The following is a 22,980-nucleotide window of genomic DNA, read 5'->3' on the forward strand; positions in this document are numbered from 1 at the left end:
ATATTGATGGCCCTCACTGAATTATCAAGATTATAATATTTAAAAAAAACTGCTTCTTAAGAGATACGTTGATGTTATTGGGCTGCTTATATTACTATGACTAATATAATAATATTTTTGACAATTTTAATACTAGACCACTATCATAGATAGAAAACATGTAATAAAGGCAACCCCCCCCCCCCCCACACACACACACATACACAACAACAAAAAATTTTTTTAAAGAAGAAGAAAAAAAAATTACCCCCCACCACCAAAAAAAGAAAGAAAAGAAAAAAAAGAAAAGAATACCTGACGAATCTTCCTCTGTGCCCAACCAACCCAAACTTTCGAGCAGGCATTTGAATAGGATACTTGCCAAAAGGAGAACACGATAATAGTTCCTAATAAGGAAACGATCACCATTCTGGAAAAAAAATCCCAGGAGAAAACCAAAAAAAACAACCCCCCCCCCCCCCCCCCAAAAAAAAAAAAACAACAGAAAACAAAAAAAAAACAACCCCCCCCCCACACACACACACACAAAAGTAACACATACACGCACACACATACACACACCTACACTCAACTGATTATTTGACTCACTAACAAAAAATTTAAGACGATACGGATATATCATGTAATTACGTAGAATCGAATCTATCTCAGTACAAACAGAAACGGAATAGTGCCCAGCTGTAGTGTGAAGTACGAATAGTGCAAGCAACACTATTTGTCCTTACGGACGGCAATGGCGGTTGATGCTATTCGACCTTAAGAACGAATAGGGCTACCCATAGATATATCTTCACATGAGCGGAAGTCTATTATTTTCAAATAATTCTATTTTAATAAGACATTAAAAAAATAAACATTATACTCTTTGAAAGCTATCGGAATATACAAAAGATATGAGAGGGAAAAAAATCACTGTTTTTTTTTTTTCGTATTCGTATAGAGCAGTAAAGTTAGGTGCCCCAAACGTAAACAATAACAAGTTGCTAGTGATTTCCGTTAGGGACCGGAATAATTTACGCACAATATAGGTCTCCCAATTTTGTAGTTTGAGTTGTAGGCAAAACACTTTCAGTATTGAAAATATGTTTACATAAAATCTAACAGTTGCAGAAATAATAATATAATATAAGGCTAAATTATTATGAAAATCAGGCTCCGAATAATAATTCTCGTTTTGTTCACACCAGCGCAATAATTTGCTCTGGTCTAAAAATAGATAGACTGTAACTTTTGATAAATTTTAGAAAATTTTACCTTTTGTTCCATAAAATATCCATATATCTAGACATTATTTGATGCATGATCGAGTATCTATGAATATGTGTTTCTTTTGCCACCTAACAGCCAAATTTTAAAGGTTATTTTTTTCTATTATTTACATTGGAACGTGAGCTGTCAAGACAGGAACATGTGGTTTGCCACGTGCTTCTCGACCTTTGTTTACGTTTGGGGCACCTAACTTTACTGCTCTATTCGACCACCAAAACTTTGATTTCTTCGATTTCACAATCTCATGTTCCGTGGTCCAATGCCGGTAAAATTTGAAATAACCAAATTTGTATACTTTTAGATTTCAAAAAATACTTTTGAAAATTATGTTACTCTCTTGGTAAATGAATGACTTTGATAAGTTGTATGTTATTAATAAATGATAAGTTATACTTCCGATTTCGATTTAAGCAACAGTGTACATGTGTACTCGGTACCGATGACGTAGTCTGTGACCTTTTGACACCAAAGCAAAATGTCGTTGTGAAGGCGGCAAGTTTCATCGCCACCGTTAATTTTTACACGATTTAAATTGCTAATATCTCAGCTCTTGGAGTAATGAGAAAGTGGTTCTATATCACAATTTAAACCTTAGAGCACGAACTTTTTTTCATTAAAAAATCATGCTTTCATCACTAATTTGCACAATTCGTGGGTTTTGTGTCCCTAATTCCCCTAGCTAGGTGAACAATGTAATGAAGAGAGTAAATTCGAATCTATCTCCTATTCTATCTCTTCGCGCAGATGACCCTTTTGACAGAAGACTACTACTTCTACACTATAACTATAACTGCACTACCACTACTGTATTATAACCACTGATACCACAAAACTATAGACTTTTATACTATCTAGAACTAATGGACCGTATGGCTTAGCGGTACGGTTTTCGTCTTGTCACAAAAGTCGAGCAATGCCAATGCTAAGTGTGATCAGTAATAGGATGGGTGACTAATCGTGAAAAATTATACACACATTACCCCACTCGATTGAATGAGTATCTGGCTACAGAAATGGCGGTAAGTGTAGTGACAGTTTAAACAAGGGTCGCCTAACAGGCTGTATGACAAAGAAATATGGTTCCATACGGCTTGTTGAAGTGGGGGGATAAATATGAAACATTGTGAAGCGCATTGCTCACGGCGATCTGTAGAAATGCGCTGTATAAATATTCATATTTATGTACTTGGTCCAACTGTTACTATTACTATTTCTACTACAAGACCTCTACTACTACTACTACTACTACTACTACTACTACTACTATTACTACTACTACTACTACTACTACTACTACTACTACTACTACTACTACTACTACTAATAATAATAATAATAATAATAATAATAATAACAATAACAATTATTATTGTTGTTGTCAGTATCACCGTTTATTAATGATTTTAAAAAGTGTTAAAGATACTTGCAAAATGTTGGTGTTGTGTGTGTTGTAGTAATCCAGCGACGCAACTCTGTACTGTCTACAACTACAAGAGACGCACAAGACCGTGGCACTAAACATCCCTGGCATGCATTTAGTCAAACAACATGAAAGCAACATTCACGGTAGCGTTAACTACGTCAAAGTCAAAGACAAAACAGTAGTGACATACAACCAGGACATGACAGTAAGTGAGGTGGAAATTCTCAGAATTGAAAGCAGACACTTCAATGTGATATTACTGTCAACAAACCTCCACCAACGCCATTCAAGTGGCCAGTTACATCCACCACCAGTGAGAAACCAATGATTGTGATAGGTGACTTTAACTGCCACACACCAAATGGGGATACAATGAGAACAACAAAGATGGAGATACTGTTGAGGAATGGGCTGACCAATATAATCTGACACTCTTCTATGACGCATGAATCATCCTTTCCAAGCGCTTGCTGGAGAACAGGCTACAACCCAGACCTTGCATTTGTGTCTTCCAGATATGTCAAAAACTGTCGGCAACCCCATTCCAAAATCAGTATACAGACCTATCGCCATTGAGGTAGGATCAGTCATCTCTACGAGAACAAACAAATTATATGAACTGTGTTCGTGGACCTGGCAGCTGCCTATGACACAGTAAATCATAGGAAACTGCTCCTAAAGGTTGCAAGGGTAACTCGTAACACAAAAAGAGTTGCAATAATAAAATTCCTTATGTCAAACCGTCACTTTTTTGTGGAAATGGATGGGAAGAAAAGCAGATCACAAAAGAACGGACTCCCTCAAGGATCGGTACTTGCACATATCCTTTTCAACGTTTATACCAACGACCAACCTCATTTTGAGAACATCAGGGGTTTCTATATGATCTGTGTCTTGTGTCCCAGGCCTCTGATTTCAAGACCATTGAGGAGAGACTAACGGATGTCCTGGAGCCACTCTCTGAGGCCACATTTAAAGAACTCACTTGCCAACCCAGGAAAAAAACTCAAGTGTGTGCTTTCCAATTAAAGAACCGCCAAGCCTAAAGAAAACAGGAAACTGAACATCTGGAATGGGAACATATTGGATAAAAACACATTTCCCATGTACTTCGGTGTTACCGTAGACCGCACAATGTCCTTTTCTCAGAACACAAAGAAAACAAAAGCAAAGGTGGCCACAAGAAACAACTTCCTAAGAAAAGAGGCAAAAACTTACACGCCATGGAGAGCAGATCGGAAAACAGTCAAGACAACCATAGAGTAGCCCTCTGCTATTCATCAGCCGAATAGGTCTCACCAGTCTGAGTAAGATCCTGCCATGTCAAAATAACACCTGCCGGATCATTAGAGTAACTTGAAACCGACTGCAATTCCAGTCCTCCATCGGCTGGCTGGCATTGCACCTCCCTACATTTTTTTTTTTGTTTGTTTGTTGCTTAAGGTCTCTTCCAACACAATTGAGGTTATATGAGAGACCGCTGAAACAAAAAAACAAGCAATCTAACAAAAATAGTACAAATGTAAATCAAAATCATAACCTAAAGATATCATAAGCTAAATTATAAATAACCAAGAACAAACAGGCAGAAGATTTAAAGAAAAAAAAAAAAACCCCTGTCAAAAATACAATCACAAACCAAAGAAGCAGGATAGGCTAGTAAAGAGAAGAAGAAATGACATCACTATCGGATCGTACACCTATGCGAACATCATAGGTATATGATTCAAGGGTGATGCTCCCATCCAACCACCCGCCTCCCTACATTCAAAGAGCCACTGATTCCAAAGCCCAGAAATATAAATAGAAAATGGACCCAAGGCACAGCCCAATGACAAGTAGACTGAAGTCGAGAAAGAGCTTCACGATGGAAGAAAGCGTCAACCCTGACCATGCAGCTGTATACAGGCGTTCCACGTGGAGAGAGTGGAACAATCATGCAAATGAAGCTGTTGGAGATCTGAGAGAAGAACTGTCCTACGGAACTGAGCTCCCCAGGAATGAATTGGTAAACTTGTGAGAACAACTGGAAGCATGAAAAAGTGGGGGCTGGCTGAGAGTAGCTTGTGTACATGTGGGTGCCCAGAGCAGACATCCTTAGAGAATGCCAGGATGCGCTCAGCTGCACTGACCATGACCCAAGAGTCTGCTCCCCAGATGCTGTGGAGTGGGCTCGGTGTTGGTGCGAAACTGTGACGATGATGACTTGCAAAATGAATAAGTCTTACACCTGCCAATATATAAGTAAGATGATAGGATGCTGATCTTTTTAACATCAAAGTACTTTTGTAACCCGGCAGTGCTAACTTTTATGTGTAACCCAGAATGAAAAGTTATTACAAAAGACGATTGCAAGATATTTAGATAAATTGCTAGTTTATCATTGTGGTAGACGTACATATATGTATTAAAGTTACATATCCAATAACCTGTAGGTTAACAGAGAAGGAAGGGCGCACAAGTTCATTGTAATTTGAAGTTGATGAGTTGGAACAAAGTTGATTTGCATTGAGTCAGAATTCAATCAAGTCTTAGACTTAGATTGAAAGAAAAAAGCCCAAAGAATCTTTTTTAAAACAAGAAACAAACACACAAAAAAAACCCTACAGCGTTCACCAGAATGAATAAAAACAGGACAGTCTTTAAACTGTATCAATGGAAATCACATCTTGCATATACAAGACCTCTAGTGCTATTGTGAGGATTGGTTCTCAGTCTCACCCGTCCTGCTGTATCTGAGTGCCATAACACAACTTGTGAAATCCAAATAAATTAAAAACAGATTATAAATTTATATCATTTTTATTGTCATTTCATTCATATTCATGTTATTCACACTGAAATCATTAAAAAAATATAGATATGATGTTTCTCCATTAAAGGTATGCTTGTATTCTCATCCTGTGAAAGAGAAAAAAAAAAAAAAAAAAAGAAAGAAAAAAATTGGTAATTATTACTGAAACTGTGTAGTTCCATTTTTAAAAATCTGTGATGTAAGAGCCTCAGCAAAAACTTTGGTTAAGAAAAGTTCTGATTCAAGAAATGCACTTCTTAGGCAGAACATGCGATTAACCTGTGTAGACTTTAGTATTATGGTCTTGCATATAATTATCAAGTGCAGAAAGTTTGCCATTAAAATGATTATTTAATAGAATTTAATATAATTTGATTCGAGAAATGGAACACAAAGGAAGAATTTGCGATTAACCTGTCCAGTCATAAGCATCATGTTCTTGTTTATAAAGTGCAGAAACTTTGCAAATAAATAGAATAAATAGAAAAGAATTTTATTCGAGAAATGGAATACAACGGCAGAATTTGCGACTAACCAGTTAAGACAAAAGCGCCATGGTCTTATTTACAAAATACAGAAACTTTGTGAATATTTCGAGAAATGTAGCACAAAAGCATCACTGTCTTGCATATGAAGTGCAGAAAGTTTGTGATTAAGCCACTGCATTATTTAATATGATGTTGCTGATAAATGAAACAATGCAATACAATTTTTAAAAATATGTTCTGCAACATCACATGGTCCCATCTATCAAATTCTACTACCATTACAAACCAGCTACATAGATGGTTTCATCAGTACTCTTATCTTGCTGATAAATTAAATTATAAATATAGAAAAGGATATAATAAACTTTAAAAAATAATTATAAAGTTAAATGGTAGACAAGATAAAGAGGTCATTGCCTATTTCTTTTTAAATTTCTTATTCATAACTAAGGAAGCAGGTTTCTTTTGCTATATTCTTCTTGACTTCCCTATGTAAATGTTTCTTTCAAGTGTATAACAAGCTCACAGGGCATTTTTATAAAGAAACAGGAGCCAATACCATTAAAATGGAGAGATCACTGCCAAAAATTACAGAGGGATAGATATGCATTGGTTTTAACGTGTATTAGACACTGTCATTAGAAAAAAGTTTTAAAAAATCTTTACAAACTACAGTAAGCTGCTTTTAAAATTAAGAAACGCTCGAAAGCAAAATATGGTCCTGTTCTCTTAATCATCGCTCTCTAGTCTCTAGATTAGGTCAATAAAGCTGAGAGGTTTTATGAAGAATATAGAATATAGAAGAAAAACATTAATTCCAATAAAATAAAAACAAAGAAGGGTCCATAATGATATATGAGGAATTCTATAAGATACAGTAACATGAAAGCCATTTTGATAATCTTGAAGGATAAGACTCAATGATGATGATAATAATAATAATTATGATACTTCTTCCTGAATATAAATTGATTAATTCCCATGGTATAGGCAGGCCAATGCTTCCAGAACAATTAAAGGAATGCAGAGACTCATTCTTGTTGTAATGTTATTTAGATCTGAAAAAAAAAATGATAAGCATGGCATTCTAAACCATTTTCCCATGGTCCCATAAAAAGCAATATCATCTCACACAAAATCATAAAGTAAAATTCATATGGACCAAACAATGAATAAAAGTTATAATTACCTTATTTTATCAATTATTATCATTGAATTTATTTAACTTTATATGTAGTAATTAAATGACAATTCGAAATTAAGATACCAATGTTTGAATGAATAACTGGATCTAACTCTACAAGTAAAATGTAAATGTGCAACTTATTCAGATTTCAGCAAGCACTTGTTACAGTCTGTCGCTTCATGTTACAGGAAAAACTCCAGTTCCATGAGCCTTATGACTCTAAAGGACCAATTATTTCAAAGTAAAATGAAATACCATTTATTTTTTAAGAAAGTTATCAAGCACTATTTAAGGTCTGTTGCTTCATGTTACTGAAACAGGAAAAACTCCAGTTCCATGAGCCTTATTACTCTAAAGAACCACTTATTTCAATGTAAGAAGAAATATCATTAAATGTTGAATATATAGACATGACCTATTTCTTAATGGTTTGCTTATATTCAATAAAAACATTAGAAAACATAATGGACCTGGAACTCAGATACCACAAGGTTGTTAAAACCGTTGGGTCAGGTCTAATTTTATCAGAGGTTTATGATCATGAAGGCAAGATTACATAACCAATGTCGATTAGCTTTTTAAAAAATGGGCTTTTATTTACCTTCCGGTGAACTCATTTGATCAATATTTCCTGTATTTAACTTTCTGATCACATAAGAAAAGTCTAATAAACATTGAATATATTTTAATGCCTCTAGATTTCACTTTAAAGTCAAATAAAATATCTGATCACAAATAAAATTTTTGATAATTCGATCAACAGAGAGAGCTTTTCAAAATTGTTCGCTTATTATTCCCGAGGCAAAATTTAGATAAGACATCATTTCACATATCATGGTGTTTCCTATGAATTACAAAATCCTAAAAAGCTTCTTCTTCATAAAAAAACGTATGAAATAAAATTAGGTAATCTAAAGTAATCAGAGAGGTTTAGTTTTCATTTCAATCCAAGGTAAATCCGTAAAAAGTTGTAGGACCAGGCCCCTCCTGATCATTACCCACAAAATTGATTGAACTAACAGGGATGTGTATACAACTGTAACAACCCCCCCCCCCCCCCCCCCCCCAACACTCATACAAAAACTTAAGCACAGTTTTTTCATTTTCACTTCTCTTGAGCCAAGGGAAACTCGTTGCTCATTTTAATTTTAGCTGCACAGATTCGAATTCAATCGCTCCCCCCCCCCCCCCCCCCCCCCCCTTTTTTCATATTTTTTTTTTTTTTTGAGCGAGTCTATTCTTTTCTCCTTTTTTGTTTGGCCTTGTTCCGTTTCTGGGCATGAATTTCTTAAAATTGTTTGTTTTTTTTTTTAATACAAAAATATTGGGTTTTTTTCCCTCTATCTGTCTGGGAATAACCAATTTTCGTTGTTGGCAGACCCTGTCTGGGAATAATCATAGCGATGACGAAAATATCAGACCGCACTCCCTGCATTTTACAATAAAATATGTTTTCTTTCACACAGCTACCGACCAAATAAGGCGAATAGGCTTGGAAGATCCAAAACGTCATACATGTAGTTTGACACCTGCCAAATATCAAAGATGCGATAAGGGGTTGAGTGGGACATTTTCTTTTCCCAGACATTCTCATTTTTTCACCACCCCTTCCTCCCTCTCTGCCATTCCTTCTCCCATCGACTCTCAGCAAAAACAATAACATAAAGTCTTATGTGGCAAAAACGGCTACCAACTTAAATCCCTCAAACAACACAAGATATTGAAAATCGGTGGCAGAGACCCTTTGCCTTTGTCTTGTTCCTTTTCCAGTTTCAGTCATGAACAGATAATGAGAGAATGAAGACCTAAAGATTGTTTCGAAATCTATTATCACGTTAGGAAAGGGCGAGAGTCAATAAAATATGACAAGCGATGAAAGCTTCGCACCACGAAAGATGAGGATTAAAAAAATACAACTTTTGTTGAGATTCCACCTGCTGAGGAGGGGGGTGTCTGCTTTTTTTTTTTTGTTCCTTTGTTTTCTTCTTCGGTCAAGTTATGACTGACACACGTTCTAGACTGTAAACGTTACCCATAAAATGTCATAAATTACGAAAAGTGTTTTCTCTCACACAGTATTCGAATCACTCACTGAATGAGCATGAAGCAGACATACGTGAAGGAAACGTAAACTCTGTAAGTGAGAATCGGCGAGTGAAGCTGTACTGTAGTAATGAGTACAGTAGAACTCGGAAATAGCGAGTTCGACGGGTCCACTCCTGATTACTCGCTATTTCCGAGTTCTCGCTATTCCCGAGTTGCCAGGAAAGTGTAGTGTTGGGTTATTTGATCGCTTTTACTCGATCGACGACCGAGCGCCAAGCCACGAGTCAGTGCTCGATCTCAATGCCGGAAGAGCGAGTTAGTAAAACGATCACTCGATCGTAAAACGATCAGGCGGGTTGTGAGCTTGAGACGATCTTGACACGTGAGACGAGCTTGAGACGATCAGGATTCGAGCGAGCGGAGGGGTAACGAGTGTTTCGAATCATTTCAAATTCAAACGATCACAGTTTGCCATCCGATACCAATCGCCAATGTTTGCACACGGTAGTCTGTGGTTCTTCCACAGCCCTCACTCCTTGTCAGATGTTAGTGTGTCTGGGTGGCAGTGGCAGGGAAATTCGTATAGGTGTATCACGCGTGTGTGACAAGACTTCATTAAACCTACTAAAGTTTGACTATCACACACACACACACACACACACACACACACACACACACACACACACACACACACTAAGGCTATTTCTATGACACACACGCATCCCTCTATCAATGAACACTCCTACAGTAGTGCGGCTATGTGGTCTAGTCATGACGTAACTATAGGTAGTACTCTAGTCGACCATGGGTCTCGTGCATTATAATGGTCTAGTGGTATGACACCCGCTTTGGGATCGGAAAGTCCTGGGTTCAAGCCTCGCGCTCGGTGCATAGTTGAGTCTTTGGACAAGGCTCTTTACTCACATTCTCTCACCGTACTCAGGTGTAAAATGAGTACCTGGCCGTTAACAGCGTTGTCTTTGTCTGAAAAATTGTAATATCGCCTAACAGGCGGCATGTCCCGTCCTTCATATTAAATGTTGCTGTTGACCGGGGACCCCTTTACAAAGCGCTTTGATCACATTTAGTGGATATTGTAAAGCTCAATTTTTTAAAGTAAAACATTAGCTTTGAATATGGAATGTTTCAATTTTAGATGCCTGTGTATTCTTTGTTAGTTCCCATCATCATCATCATCATCATCATCATCATCATCATCATCATCATCATCATCATCATCATCATCATCATCATCATCATCATCATCAGGGGCAGCGGTACGGTCTTTGGTTGGCACCCGAAAGGTACCGAGTTCGATCACCCGCCGCTGAGTGGTCTTGAGCAAGTCACCTTGCCCTAACTAAATTTGCGGCGCTGCACTGCGGCTATCGCTTGGGTTATTCCAGTCTTCCCTTAGAATAGACCCGAAAGACGAATCTCCCCTATGGGATGAATAAAGGGAATTATGTTTAATTTATTTATCATCACCATCATATCAGCGGGATCATCATCATCACCACCACCACCACCACCACCCTAATAATAATGGATAAAATAAATATCAACACATTTCAATGTAATAATCAATCTAAACTCAATCAGTGCTCCTAAAAGACCCTTTGATTTCTTTGTCTAATTCGTTCCATACTTTTGGAGTCCCGACAAAGAAAGATTTTCAGCTAACTATAGTTTATATATGGGAATATTAATCAGTCGTTTATATTGGAATCGGAGTTGTCTAGCAGGTGTATTAGTTCAAAGCGCATTTCCAAGGATTTACCATGCTCAATGAACTTCACAATATTTAATTTAATTTATTCCTCCGGCACGCCATATCGACCATACATCCATTTCGTACAGTAGGTACCGATCGCTGTTTGGAGTCTTTTTGTATTAAAGCTCTTTACAATACCCGTCATTGCTTATAAGATAAGAATACATTCACACCTGAGTCAAGTGCCTGACACACGGACTTAACGTCTGGATCACAATTTTTAACAATCACTGTCACTCATCCGGCCATTGACAAGGCTTGATTTTGTGACAAGAGACACCGTACCACTGAGCGACCGAACAAATAATCACCATCTGCGCCATCGTCATCATCATCATCATCATCATTATCATCATCCTCATCACAGCCGTAACAGCCAGCAAAACCACAATCATCATCTTCGGGTCCGGTCTATCCGTGTGGGGGGTGGGGGTGGAACCTGCTAAAGTATTTCATTTTTTAAACAGAAACACGAGAATCATCATCATCATCATCGTCATCCATTGTCGTCGGCATCGTTATCATCGTGTCCGGGCAATCCGTGGGTGTCTGGGTGTGGAACCTGCTAAATATTATTATCTACCTACCTAATAAAAACACACCATCCTTGTTCATTTATTTTTCAAATAATGAAATGAAAGGCACGACCTTTCCCGCACACACAAGAGGCGATGACGACCAGTGACAAATTATGGGAGGTGGGGGCGGCCGACAACTTTTGGCGCGACATAAATATGAAATGTTAAGGTGACAGCGGGATGATGGTGGTGGGAGGGGGGGGGGGGGGGGGGGGGGGTCTCAACCCTTCACTATCAACAACTGTTTGATGGCGTGTGTGTGTGTGTGTGTGTGTGTGTGTGTATGTGTGTGTGATGCGACGAACGATCATAATCAAGGCTGCCAGACAGCCAGATTTCTTCTTGCCCAAGTAGTCAAATAGACCCCAAATAGCCAAACACCACAAGCATTCTGACTCCCTTGAAAAACTCATTTGTTTTGATTAACAAAACAATCGACTACAGTTGGATAAACTTATCTTTTCATTTTTTTTAAATAAAAGATTTTTTTTTTAATGAATAATAATAGAAAAGCGTTTCTTAGTAACCAATTTTGAACTTGGCCATCTGGCAGCCCCCATCATAACGAGCTGCAGACTGCAGTCAAGCCAGCCACAGACATAAGAGAGGGAGGGGTATGTGAAGTTTCCTGTGGCAAACGAGTTACTCGTGTTTTTTTTTTCAAACGAATCACTGCTCGATGACGTCACTGACTCGAAACCCGCCCGAAACCGACTCGATTTTAGAGGACTCGATCGAAAACCCGCTCGATTTGATCGTTTCAAACTCGACCCAGCACTACAGGAAAGGTCACTCGGCCGTACAAAAATATGGAAAGACAGTGTGTGTGTGTCTGTGTTTGTGCGTGTGTGCCGCGCGTGCGTGCAAATGACTGTGTGTGGATAAAGTGGGGTGAGGGCGGGGTTGAACGGCCTTCGTTAACTACGTAATGATGGCCACAGGTTGAAGTTGAAGTTGATCCACCCCTTCCATTTCCATCAAGATTTCATGTATGTGTGTGTGCGAGTGTTTGTATTGCACTAGGCATGTTTGATGGGGTAGCAAGCGCATCACTCAATCACTGACCCATTGAAATAATGGTTCCACGGTCCCCTCTCTCGCTGATCGTGTCGTTCGTTAACGAATGCGACTCGCTGACCGATGCTGCGAAGTGAGGCATGTTGACATGTTGGCTGCCAGTGCTTACCTCGCGCACAAACACACACACCCAAATTTGTTTCGCCTACTACTACTATGTACTCTCGACAAGGCAACTACAATGTAATATTACTCGTAACGAAAAATAAGAAAAGAAAAGAAGCTAGGCTAAAAATATTTAAATCGCCATTGTCTGGTGTTTTGCTTTACTTCGTTCCAAGTCCGAGGCTGGGGCAGGAAATGCTCGTTATTTCCGAGTTGACCTCTTTTTCATACTCGCTACTTGCATGCTAATTTTATTGACTCAAATAAGAGAAAAAAACGGGGATTTAGATTTTACTCGCTATTTCCGAGTACGTTACTTTCATGTTCTACTGTAATGACTGACACTGACAGTGACAGTCAAATTGCGAAGTGAAATGAAAACAAATAAACAACGCATTCTAAAATTATGCCGGTGAGACATCCAAAGTTAAATAGCCGAACGCTATTATGGATTAACAGTGAACTAAATCGTTTCCTGCTCTCAAAACCAATCGATACAAATTACAAACTCAAACACTGAAATTGGAATCTTACCTTTGCATGAGTTGGACTGCCAATTCTTTGCTGGTGATTAGGAACTTTAGCAGCCGGACAACGTTGCGCACAAAACAGGTCTCCCGTTCAAATTGTAGGTAATACACATTCAGTTAAAAACAAACACGTACAAATAAAATTGTTATTTATTTAAATTCTTTGTATATGGCTAAATTATTCCGAAAACCAGATTTCAAATAGTTCTTGTTTTGTTCACACAAGCGCATTGATTTTGGAGAATAATCTTGACCGTGGTCTAAAAATAGACCGACAGTAATTTTTGATAAATTTTACCATTTGTTTGATAAAAAATCAATATTTAGATATTATTTGACGCGTGATCGAGTATTTATGAATATGTGTTTCTTTTGCCACCTAACAGACATTTTTTAATGGTTATTTTTTTCTATAATTTACATTGGAAGGTGAGCTGTCAAAGCCAGGAACATGTGTTTTGCCACGTGCTTCTAACATGGTCACGTGATATTGTTTATTTTATAGAGCAGTAAAGTTAGGTGCCCCAAACGTAAACAATAACAAGTTGCTAGTGATTTCCGTTAGGGACCGGAATAATTTACGCACAATATAGGTCTCCCAATTTTGTAGTTTGAGTTGTAGGCAATACACTTTCATTATTGAAAATATGTTTACATAAAATCTAACAGTTGCAGAAATAATAATATAAGGCTAAATTATTATGAAAATCAGGCTCCGAATAATTCTCGTTTTGTTCACACCAGCGCAATAATTTTCTCTGGTCTAAAAATAGATAGACTGTAACTTTTGATAAATTTTAGAAAATTTTACCTTTTGTTCCATAAAATATCCATATCTAGACATTATTTGATCGAGTATTTATGAATATGTGTTTCTTTTGCCACCTAACAGCCAAATTTTAAAGGTTATTTTTTTCTATTATTTACATTGGAACGTGAGCTGTCAAGACAGGAACATGTGGTTTGCCACGTGCTTCTCGACCTTTGTTTACGTTTGGGGCAGCTAACTTTACTGCTCTATTACTCTATTACTGCTCTTTTCTGAATTAAAAATTCACCCCATACACCGGAGCATACTCAATGTCTCAATCGTTTCTATGTTATATGTTTGTGATGAGAATATTGGCTATTAAGCTTAACTGCTGGTTAAAATTACTTCGCGATGGTGGTGAACGAATCGGCGATCTCAAGAAGTGGGTGAGAGAGGGATCTAGAAATGACTTTGGGTTTGAAACGAATATTTTTGTGTTCGTGGATAGCTCACACGGTAGAGCCACGCTCTCACCTGCCAGGCGGAGTTGTCGTACCAATAAGGTCGCAGGTTCAAACCCCACCACCGCCGCGAAAAAATTTTTTATTCTCTATTGTCTTCTGGCACTTTTCTACTCACTTCATATCTTGTTGTTACCAACATAAGTGCCTGCTCCACTCACTTTTCTGAATTAAAAATTCACCCCATACACCGGAGCATACTCAATGTCTCAATCGTTTCTATGTTATATGTTTGTGATGAGAATATTGGCTATTAAGCTTAACTGCTGGTCAAAATTACTTCGCGATGGTGGTGAACGAATCGGCGATCTCAAGAAGTGGGTGAGAGAGGGATCTAGAAATGACTTTGGGTTTGAAACGAATATTTTTGTGTTCGTGGATAGCTCACACGGTAGAGCCACGCTCTCACCTGCCAGGCGGAGTTGTCGTACCAATAAGGTCGCAGGTTCAAACCCCACCACCGCCGCGAAAATTTTTTTTATTCTCTATGTCTTCTGGCACTTTTCTACTCACTTTATATCTTGTTGTTACCAACATAAGTGCCTGCTCCACTCACTTTTCTGAATTAAAAATTCACCCCATACACCGGAGCATACTCAATGTCTCAATCGTTTCTATGTTATATGTTTGTGATGAGAATATTGGCTATTAAGCTTAACTGCTGGTCAAAATTACTTCGCGATGGTGGTGAACGAATCGGCGATCTCAAGAAGTGGGTGAGAGAGGGATCTAGAAATGACTTTGGGTTTGAAACGAATATTTTTGTGTTCGTGGATAGCTCACACGGTAGAGCCACGCTCTCACCTGCCAGGCGGAGTTGTCGTACCAATAAGGTCGCAGGTTCAAACCCCACCACCGCCGCGAAAATTTTTTTTATTCTCTATTGTCTTCTGGCACTTTTCTACTCACTTCATATCTTGTTGCTCTATTTTGTTGTTATCTTGTTGGTCGAGAAGCACGTGCTCTATTGCACCAACTTTACTGTTCTATTACCAGCAGGTACCCGGGTACCCGCCCAGCACTAGTAAATCGAGAACAGGATTGCCATTTTGGCCCTTTTTAGGCCAAATCCGAGATTTTTGATCCTTTTCAAACAGTTGGCCCTTCCATATATCATTTGGCCCTTTGGCCCTTTTTTGGCCCCTTTTGGAGAGTCATTGCCCCAAACGAACCCAACTACATAGCCTTTAGTTCAAAATGAATTTTGTTCAATTTATCCACATCAAGAAAACTGATATGTGCATGCACACATCGATATTCGTAGTATTACTGATTCGAGTGTTTGAGACATTGATCTGGCAAACAAAACTCTCCTCGACCTGTCTCTGCAAGGAGCTTGCATGTGCTGAGTGCTGATTAATTACACGAGGCAAGGAATCTGACAACGGACGGCGATGACTTGGAGTTCGGAAATTGAGAGGGGGGGGGGGGGGGGGGGGGGGGGTTGCGTCCGGTCGGCACTTAACACCGCGCCCTCCCACTCCCCAAATGCCTGTATGATTGAAAAACAATGGAACTGTCTTGTTCGTGGAAATTGGGTACAAGTTCACAAATGAATGTAGTAAATATGTACTGGAATTTGTAGCCAATGAACAGCAACGCGAAAGTGTGGAGGAAAGGGTGCGTCACACCAAAGAAAGATGCCTGTCCATGTTAGAGGTTGCTTGTGAGCAAGTCAAACTAAGACTTCCATCGACAAAGGACATGTTCAAAGGACTCAGTCAGCTTAGTCCAACAAAAGTTCTTAACCAAGTGGACAAACCTGCATTCCACAGCCTACCGTTCCTTCATTTGGTTAAATCAGATTTGGTAGAGGATCAATACAGACGTCTCACTTTTATTGACTGGTCAGATGTGGAAGCTTTCAAAACCACAGGACTCCCAAGTGACACCCATAAATTTTGGTTTGGAGTTATGAAAACACCTGGATTTGAAGAGCTAGGTCAATATGTGATGAATTGCCTCATTGTTCCGAGCAGCAATGCAGTCATCGAGCGTGTCTTCTCATTGGTAACAGTCACAAAAACAAAGCCCCGCAACCGAATGGGAGTACTTTGTCTTGATGCAATAATCAGGATCAAATCTCATCTTCAGCAACGATCCAAATGCTGTAAAGATTTTGTGGCCACAAGCAAGATGATTGCACTCCATAACACAAAGGTGTTGTACACCAAATCAGATGAGAAGGATGAGGAACAGCAGGAAGAGTGCATTCAGCAATTCCTGTAGATTGGATAACGAATATTTAAGTTAAATGTAAATACTTTATTTTCTTTTCCACTTTGTATGTATTTAAACGTAAATAGAACTTTATTTCAGAATTATTCGTTCGTTCATATAAGTTGTGATTAATTGGAATGACATGCGGTGAAAATATACAAAATTAGTATCAGGAGCTACGGAAACCCACAATGTCGTCGAAAAGTACAGGATCACTCAGGTCTGTGATAAGGAAAATGTGTCCCAAGTTGAAACAATGGAAGAAATCACTTAAAAATTTTGTTGGAGTTAGGTAGGGCAAAACTGTACACTTTGTGGACGAAGGCCACCCACCCACCAACCATCCTTAACCAAGAGCAGTTATGGCAACCCTTTGGATATGTACAAGCTGAGTCTGGCAACATGCATACGACCCCCCCCCCCCCCCCTTTGCACGTAAGCTCACTCCTCTTTATAGAGCAGTAAAGTTAGGTGCCCCAAACGTAAACAATAACAAGTTGCTAGTGATTTCCGTTAGGGACCGGAATAATTTACGCACAATATAGGTCTCCCAATTTTGTAGTTTGAGTTGTAGGCAATACACTTTCAGTATTGAAAATATGTTTACATAAAATCTAACAGTTGCAGAAATAATAATATAATATAAGGCTAAATTATTATGAAAATCAGGCTCCGAATAATTCTCGTTTTGTTCACACCAGCGCAATAATTTGCTCTGGTCTAAAAATAGATAGACTGTAACTTTTGATAAATTTTAGAAAATTTTACCTTTTGTTCCATAAAATATCCATATCTAGACATTATTTGATGCATGATCGAGTATTTATGAATATGTGTTTCTTTTGCCACCTAACAGCCAAATTTTAAAGGTTATTTTTTTCTATTATTTACATTGGAACGTGAGCTGTCAAGACAGGAACATGTGGTTTGCCACGTGCTTCTCGACCTTTGTTTACGTTTGGGGCAGCTAACTTTACTGCTCTATTGTTCACACATGTTTGTACGATTATCTGTATTCGGATATACATTCTGTAACGTTTAGTGAACATTTTCCGTATTTTGGCCCAAAACCGACTCATTTGGTCCTTTTCTTGTCAAAATCTGATCACACGACAAAAAATCACCTGGCAACCCTGATAGAGAAGTTTATTTTCCCTAGGTTCAGGTCCAAGAAATAGAGCCTTAGCCTTAAAGTTTAAAGTAAGATTATTTTTGTAATATGTCTAATTTTTGTAATTGTGTTGTTGTGCATTGCATTGAAATCGGGAGGCCTTCCGAAATCGCCTACATCCCCTGTATTCTTTTTTCTTTTTTAAATATAATGTTTTGGGGGTTTGGGACCCTAGAACATTTATTTATAAAAAAAGGCTGCCTCTATTCTCATCCCCCCCGGCCGATTGGATTACCGAAAAAAACGTCGCCGGCTTTTTGCGATTTGGATTTGATTGATTTTTAAAAAAAATAGTGCAACTTGTGACAAGAAACTTAACAAATTACTGCATCACAACCTTTGGATTAAACATACAACAATTGTGGACTACTATTATGAAGACTAGACGGTCTAGCATCCTAGACTAGGGGGATGAGAATAGTCACTTCGTTAAAAAAAATAATACTGGGGATGTAGGAGCTTTCGGAAGGCCTCCCTTGAAATCAAGATACTTTTTTTTTTATGGCTGCGGTTATTCGGACTCGAGTCTGAATACTGAATAGTCTCCCGTGGCTATTCGGACTCTATTTCCAATGCGCATGTGCAATCAACAGATTATTTGGTCTCAGTCTGAATAGTCTCCCGAGAGAGTATAGCTTTTGCTTGTTGTTTTAAAAAATACATGTCCAAATAAAATCAGGACAAAAATAAATAATTTAAAAATTACATATTCTGATAGTGTGAGACAGACAACAATCCTTCTACAATCCAAAGTAGGGGTTTAAGCTGAGTCAGTGTGATATGTGATAGAAAACAAAATTTAGTCACAGGAGGCTATTCAGACTCAAGTCTGAATTGCCACTTCGTTTCTGTATTTGCTGCCTATGAAAAAAATACCGTAAACTAAATATGCTGTTTGGGTGCGTTTTTTTTGCGCATCTTTTGATTTTGAAATGGAGAGAAAATATGACTCATATATTAAGGGAACAGCACTGTACCCTCCTTATAATGCCTGTGATGCATTCCAGGTTTCACATCCATACAATAGGACAGACTTCACGTTTGAGTTGAAAAGTCTTAGCTTTAGTCCTCCAAACTCTGTAGCAAGGATGTGAATGCAGCCTGTGCCTTTCACTTTCCTATCCGGCGCACGCATTGAAGTGTATAGTGTATATTTTCACAACTTTTTGATGGATTTTATTGAAAATTATCTCGAACACTAGAATTGTTAGTGACATTAAGCCAATTTTTTTTTCACCAGTTACAGTACCATACTTTGGGGAGGCCTACCAAAAGCTCCTACATCCCCAGTCTTCGTTCAATTTATATTTTCACGTTGATCTTTTGTCATATGTTTATTTTTATTCAATTTGTCATTATATAGAAGCATTTTAAAAACTCTAGAACAAACCTTGATAGATTTCTGAAAGTTTAAAATTTCCTAATTTGACCATTGTTTTGATTTTCGGCCACCATTTTGATTTGTGAAGTATTGAAATTGAAAGGTAGTGCAAAGCAGTCTGAGGGTTGTTTTTTTTCTATTAGGGTTAGCTCGAGATCAGAGGATTTTTTTTCTATTAGGGTTAGTCATAAGTCGTAGCAAAGGTGCTAGGGTGTTTGTTTTCCTATTAGGGTTAATTAAAGGTACTAGGTTTTATTTTTTCTCGGGGTTAGTTGAGGGAATATTATTTGAGTTGTTTCCCTTTGTAGGAGCTTTCAGTAGGCCTCCCATACTTTGGAATTTTTCTTCTTTACAGTATATAAAAAAACGACGGGTCTGGGATGAGTGAACAGATGGATGGTTTACAATAACGGTATTACACACAGTAAATTATGTTATGATTGCGATCACTGAACTCCCTAACAGGCTTGACAAGGGGATTACTTTTCACGAGATAAATGTTCACCACTCACCAACATTAGACCAGTCAATTAACTGAAATCAGTCAATTTGTCAAATTCAAATATTTAAAAAAAGGAAAGAAAGAAAGAAAGACATAAAAAAAGAAAGAATTCACAAATCATAGTCGAATGACCGTAAAGTAATTAGGAGTGTTCCACAGCGCTACGCATAGCTCATGGGGACCGTTTATATTAACGATGTATATATTGCCAAGACTAAGCGACGCTTTTTATAAAAGGCGTGTCTGAACACATCCCTGGGTATTTTCACACATCCTTCGTTAAATTATTTTTTCACTTTCCAAACCCGTCGTGATCCCAACTGTAGCCAATTTTAACTGAGCCACCGAGCGATAAATTTCACTGTTTCATCTAAGCCAAAATTGACCACATTTACCTGGCGAGTCTCAAAAGTATGATAAAGTAAATTGCGAATGCTGGAAGTCCGTTATGTAGACACCTTCAAATCGAAAGTTATGATAGATTGCTACAAGCACATTTCGATTGCCTCACGTTGTAAACAAACTGGTTGACCGTTTCTTCACTGATTGGGTACCTGATTATAAGGAACAATGGTAAGTAGCCTAATTAATTCCCGTGCAAATCAGGACGTTTTCTGCCATTGTTTTGCTCAAGCCCAAGCGAGCTTGCTGTTTTGTGGCGATTTACCTTCATTTCGATTCTTTGAATTTTTTCGCTACGCCTGCCGAAGTTTCTTCTTGATAATTCTCTTTTACTTAATAATTCAGTGTAGTGGCCAGAAGTCATTTATTAAAGTTTTTTTTCCTGTCATTTACTGATTGAAAATCAAGTTTGCTCATTGCTACATTATTCTAATGTTCTCAATGGCTGAGCTGTTCGTGGATCGCAATTCAGACTTGTCGAGCATCGATAAAGATGTGAGGAATATATTCAATTGGTCATGGCTAGAAGTTAAAGATGATAATGATGATTATTTTTCTGACTATGTCAAAAAAATTCCAGAGGCAGGAATATGACTTTGATGAAGTCATCTTTACCTATATGAATAACATGCTTATTTAGCATTCCTTCGATATCAAATTATGGCAGTCATACTTCCAGTAAGAAATAACACCTACTATTTTAATGTATTGTATTTATCACTCTCCTCTCCAATGATGCCCTTGTTTAAAAAAAAATAATTGAATCTTCAGTTTGTCGAAGAGTTTCAGTCAATTTTTATAGAGCTCATTTACAGGTCTACAACATTGCCACCCTGGGTTCAAAATGACACATCAAATTGTACACTTTGTACACACTTTGTATACTCTTGACATAAACAGTTGTTACATTTTAATAGTTTAAAGCCAGAGACGTAGCTGCCTGTTAATATTTCTACATTCATAAAAAACTGATAAAAATATGGATTAAACCTGCAAATAATCTCCATCTGGCAGGCCAGTAATTTCTCCACCTTCACATTGACTGCACAGAGCATCCCGAAGCGATGGTTTCCTTGCCTCTAGAAGCAAACCTGTCGAATTAAACAATGCTGGAGGGAAAGAGCAGAGTTCAAAATCAAGAATAATCTCCTTGTTTTCAATCGTTATTTCAGCAAATCTTGTGAGCCGCTGGAACAGGAGTTTTGAGTCAACATGCACAGTCTTTTTTTCCATGTGGCATGCTGTTTTAGTGGCCATGTTAATCAGTTGGTTTTTTCTTTTAAACGAAAAAAATAAGAGCTTTCTCACCAATCATACCAGAGATAATGTTGTCCCCTAATGCCTTAGCAAGGTGAGCATTAACTGATGAATCAGCATTATGACTAGTACGTATATTACACAATTCATTTTCCCCGACAAAAGGATTTCTCTCATAGAGATATTGAAAGAGTTTCCAAGTATCGTCGTTGTCTCTTTGGCACTGTGCAAGGCCAATATCTTTATGAAGCTGATCATTTTGAATTTCATGACCTGCACATTTGATCAAAGCTGAAATGATCTCAGCACATGCGGGCATTGACATGATCCACAACGCTCTTTGACTCTCATCCATCCCCCTGCCCGTTGTGAGACCTCCTTGAGACTTTATATTTTTGATTAAACTTTGTTCAATGGTAAAATCTGTGGATAATCCTGTCCAACTGTTGATGTTGCATCTAACCACATGATGACCTGCCATAAATGCATTATAGACATTTGAATGAGATGTTTCTAGGTCAAGCCTTGATGTTAAATAAATATACCCTGACTTTAGAGAGAGATTGTGTCCACATGAGGCGAAAAAAGGTAGCATTTTGGAAAGACTTGACAAGTGAAGTCTTCAGTTTCCAGCGCATTCAGCCCTGATGCAGGATTCTTACCATGTCCAAATACAGAAACCACAATCGTGGTGTTGTCCTATCTAAAGAAGTTTCCCTTTTGTGTTGTAGCTGTGACATGATGTGTTGAAATACTGGATTAGTTTCAAGGTTATTTATGGCAATGCTTTTGTCCATTATTCCGTCTACCAATGAACTAATTTCTTCAAAACATGCTTCTCTTGAGCCAGAAAAACTCTCAGGTGTGGTTTGGTCCAAATGATTTTCATAAACAATATCTGAAATCCATGGCACATCTTTGCTGAATACTTCCGCATTAGCTTCATCTTCAACAGATTGAGTTAAAACTGAAACATTTAGATTGAAAATATCACTGACAATAAAAGCATGAAGTGCGGAATCTATAAGACAATGACTGCTCTTGAGTAGGCCTTTCCATTCATGATAAAGGGAACAGAAGTAGGAGCATAGATCACTTTGAGGACATTTTCGATACCCGATTCCTCCATAACCTTTCCAATATAACCAAGAAAACTACAATGGTTGGTCAAAGGTAATGACAGGTGTTATTTTGCATTTGTTTGCTTGTGATGACATAAGAGTTGGTAATATGCATAATTCATCAGTTGGTTTTGGGGTCAATGATTGGAAGGAATTCAATACCAGATGTTTCTGTGCAAAAAACTGCTTGCATGAATCCAGACCACATTGATCTCTGAGAAAATCCAAGAAGTTCTCCATAGAATATCAACACTGGAAAGAGAATCTTGAGAGTTGGGTATTGAATATGGCTTGTAGAGAATGGGAGATGAAGGATCTTTTGGATTAGAAAAATGAATTTTAATTTTCGCTAATTCCCTGATTTCTTCCATTGAAATATCTTTT

At 38.0% G+C, this 22,980-nt stretch overlaps 2 protein-coding genes across 7 annotated transcripts in view; one reads left to right on the forward strand and one right to left on the reverse strand.

Annotated features, from left to right (window-relative positions):
- Positions 1–2,652: 2,652 nt before the first annotated feature.
- Positions 2,653–13,297, reverse strand: LOC144978582 (uncharacterized). 2 transcript variants are annotated; one of them, XR_013646543.1, is made up of 2 exons: positions 13,275–13,297; positions 2,653–7,032 (listed from the first exon to the last, which is right to left on the reverse strand). XR_013646543.1 is itself a non-coding variant. In XM_078924850.1 (2 exons), exon 2 carries the CDS (start codon positions 4,785–4,787, stop codon positions 4,419–4,421), a length of 369 nt encoding a protein of 122 aa, XP_078780976.1. In that variant the 5' UTR covers positions 4,788–7,032; positions 7,631–8,185; the 3' UTR covers positions 2,653–4,418. The 2 variants fall into 2 exon arrangements, 1 of the variants encoding a protein (XP_078780976.1); XM_078924850.1 differs by lacking the exon at positions 13,275–13,297 and adding an exon at positions 7,631–8,185.
- A 4,496-nt stretch (positions 13,298–17,793) lies between these two features.
- LOC144978583 (KICSTOR complex protein ITFG2-like) overlaps positions 17,794–22,980 on the forward strand; it is a 67,395-nt gene continuing 62,208 nt past the window's right edge. For 2 of the 5 annotated variants that reach the window (XM_078924853.1, XM_078924852.1), the window contains exon 1: positions 17,795–17,962. The gene's annotated coding sequence lies outside the window, so the exon portion shown is untranslated. Of the gene's footprint in view, positions 17,963–22,980 lie in introns of all 5 variants that reach the window. The other 3 variants (XM_078924854.1, XM_078924851.1, XM_078924855.1) reach the window with 3 other exon arrangements.

This window comes from Berghia stephanieae, chromosome 8, assembly GCF_034508935.2.
Source record: "Berghia stephanieae isolate SIO BIC M18660-M18661 chromosome 8, UCSD_Bste_1.3, whole genome shotgun sequence".
Taxonomy (NCBI): Eukaryota; Metazoa; Mollusca; class Gastropoda; order Nudibranchia; family Aeolidiidae; genus Berghia; species Berghia stephanieae.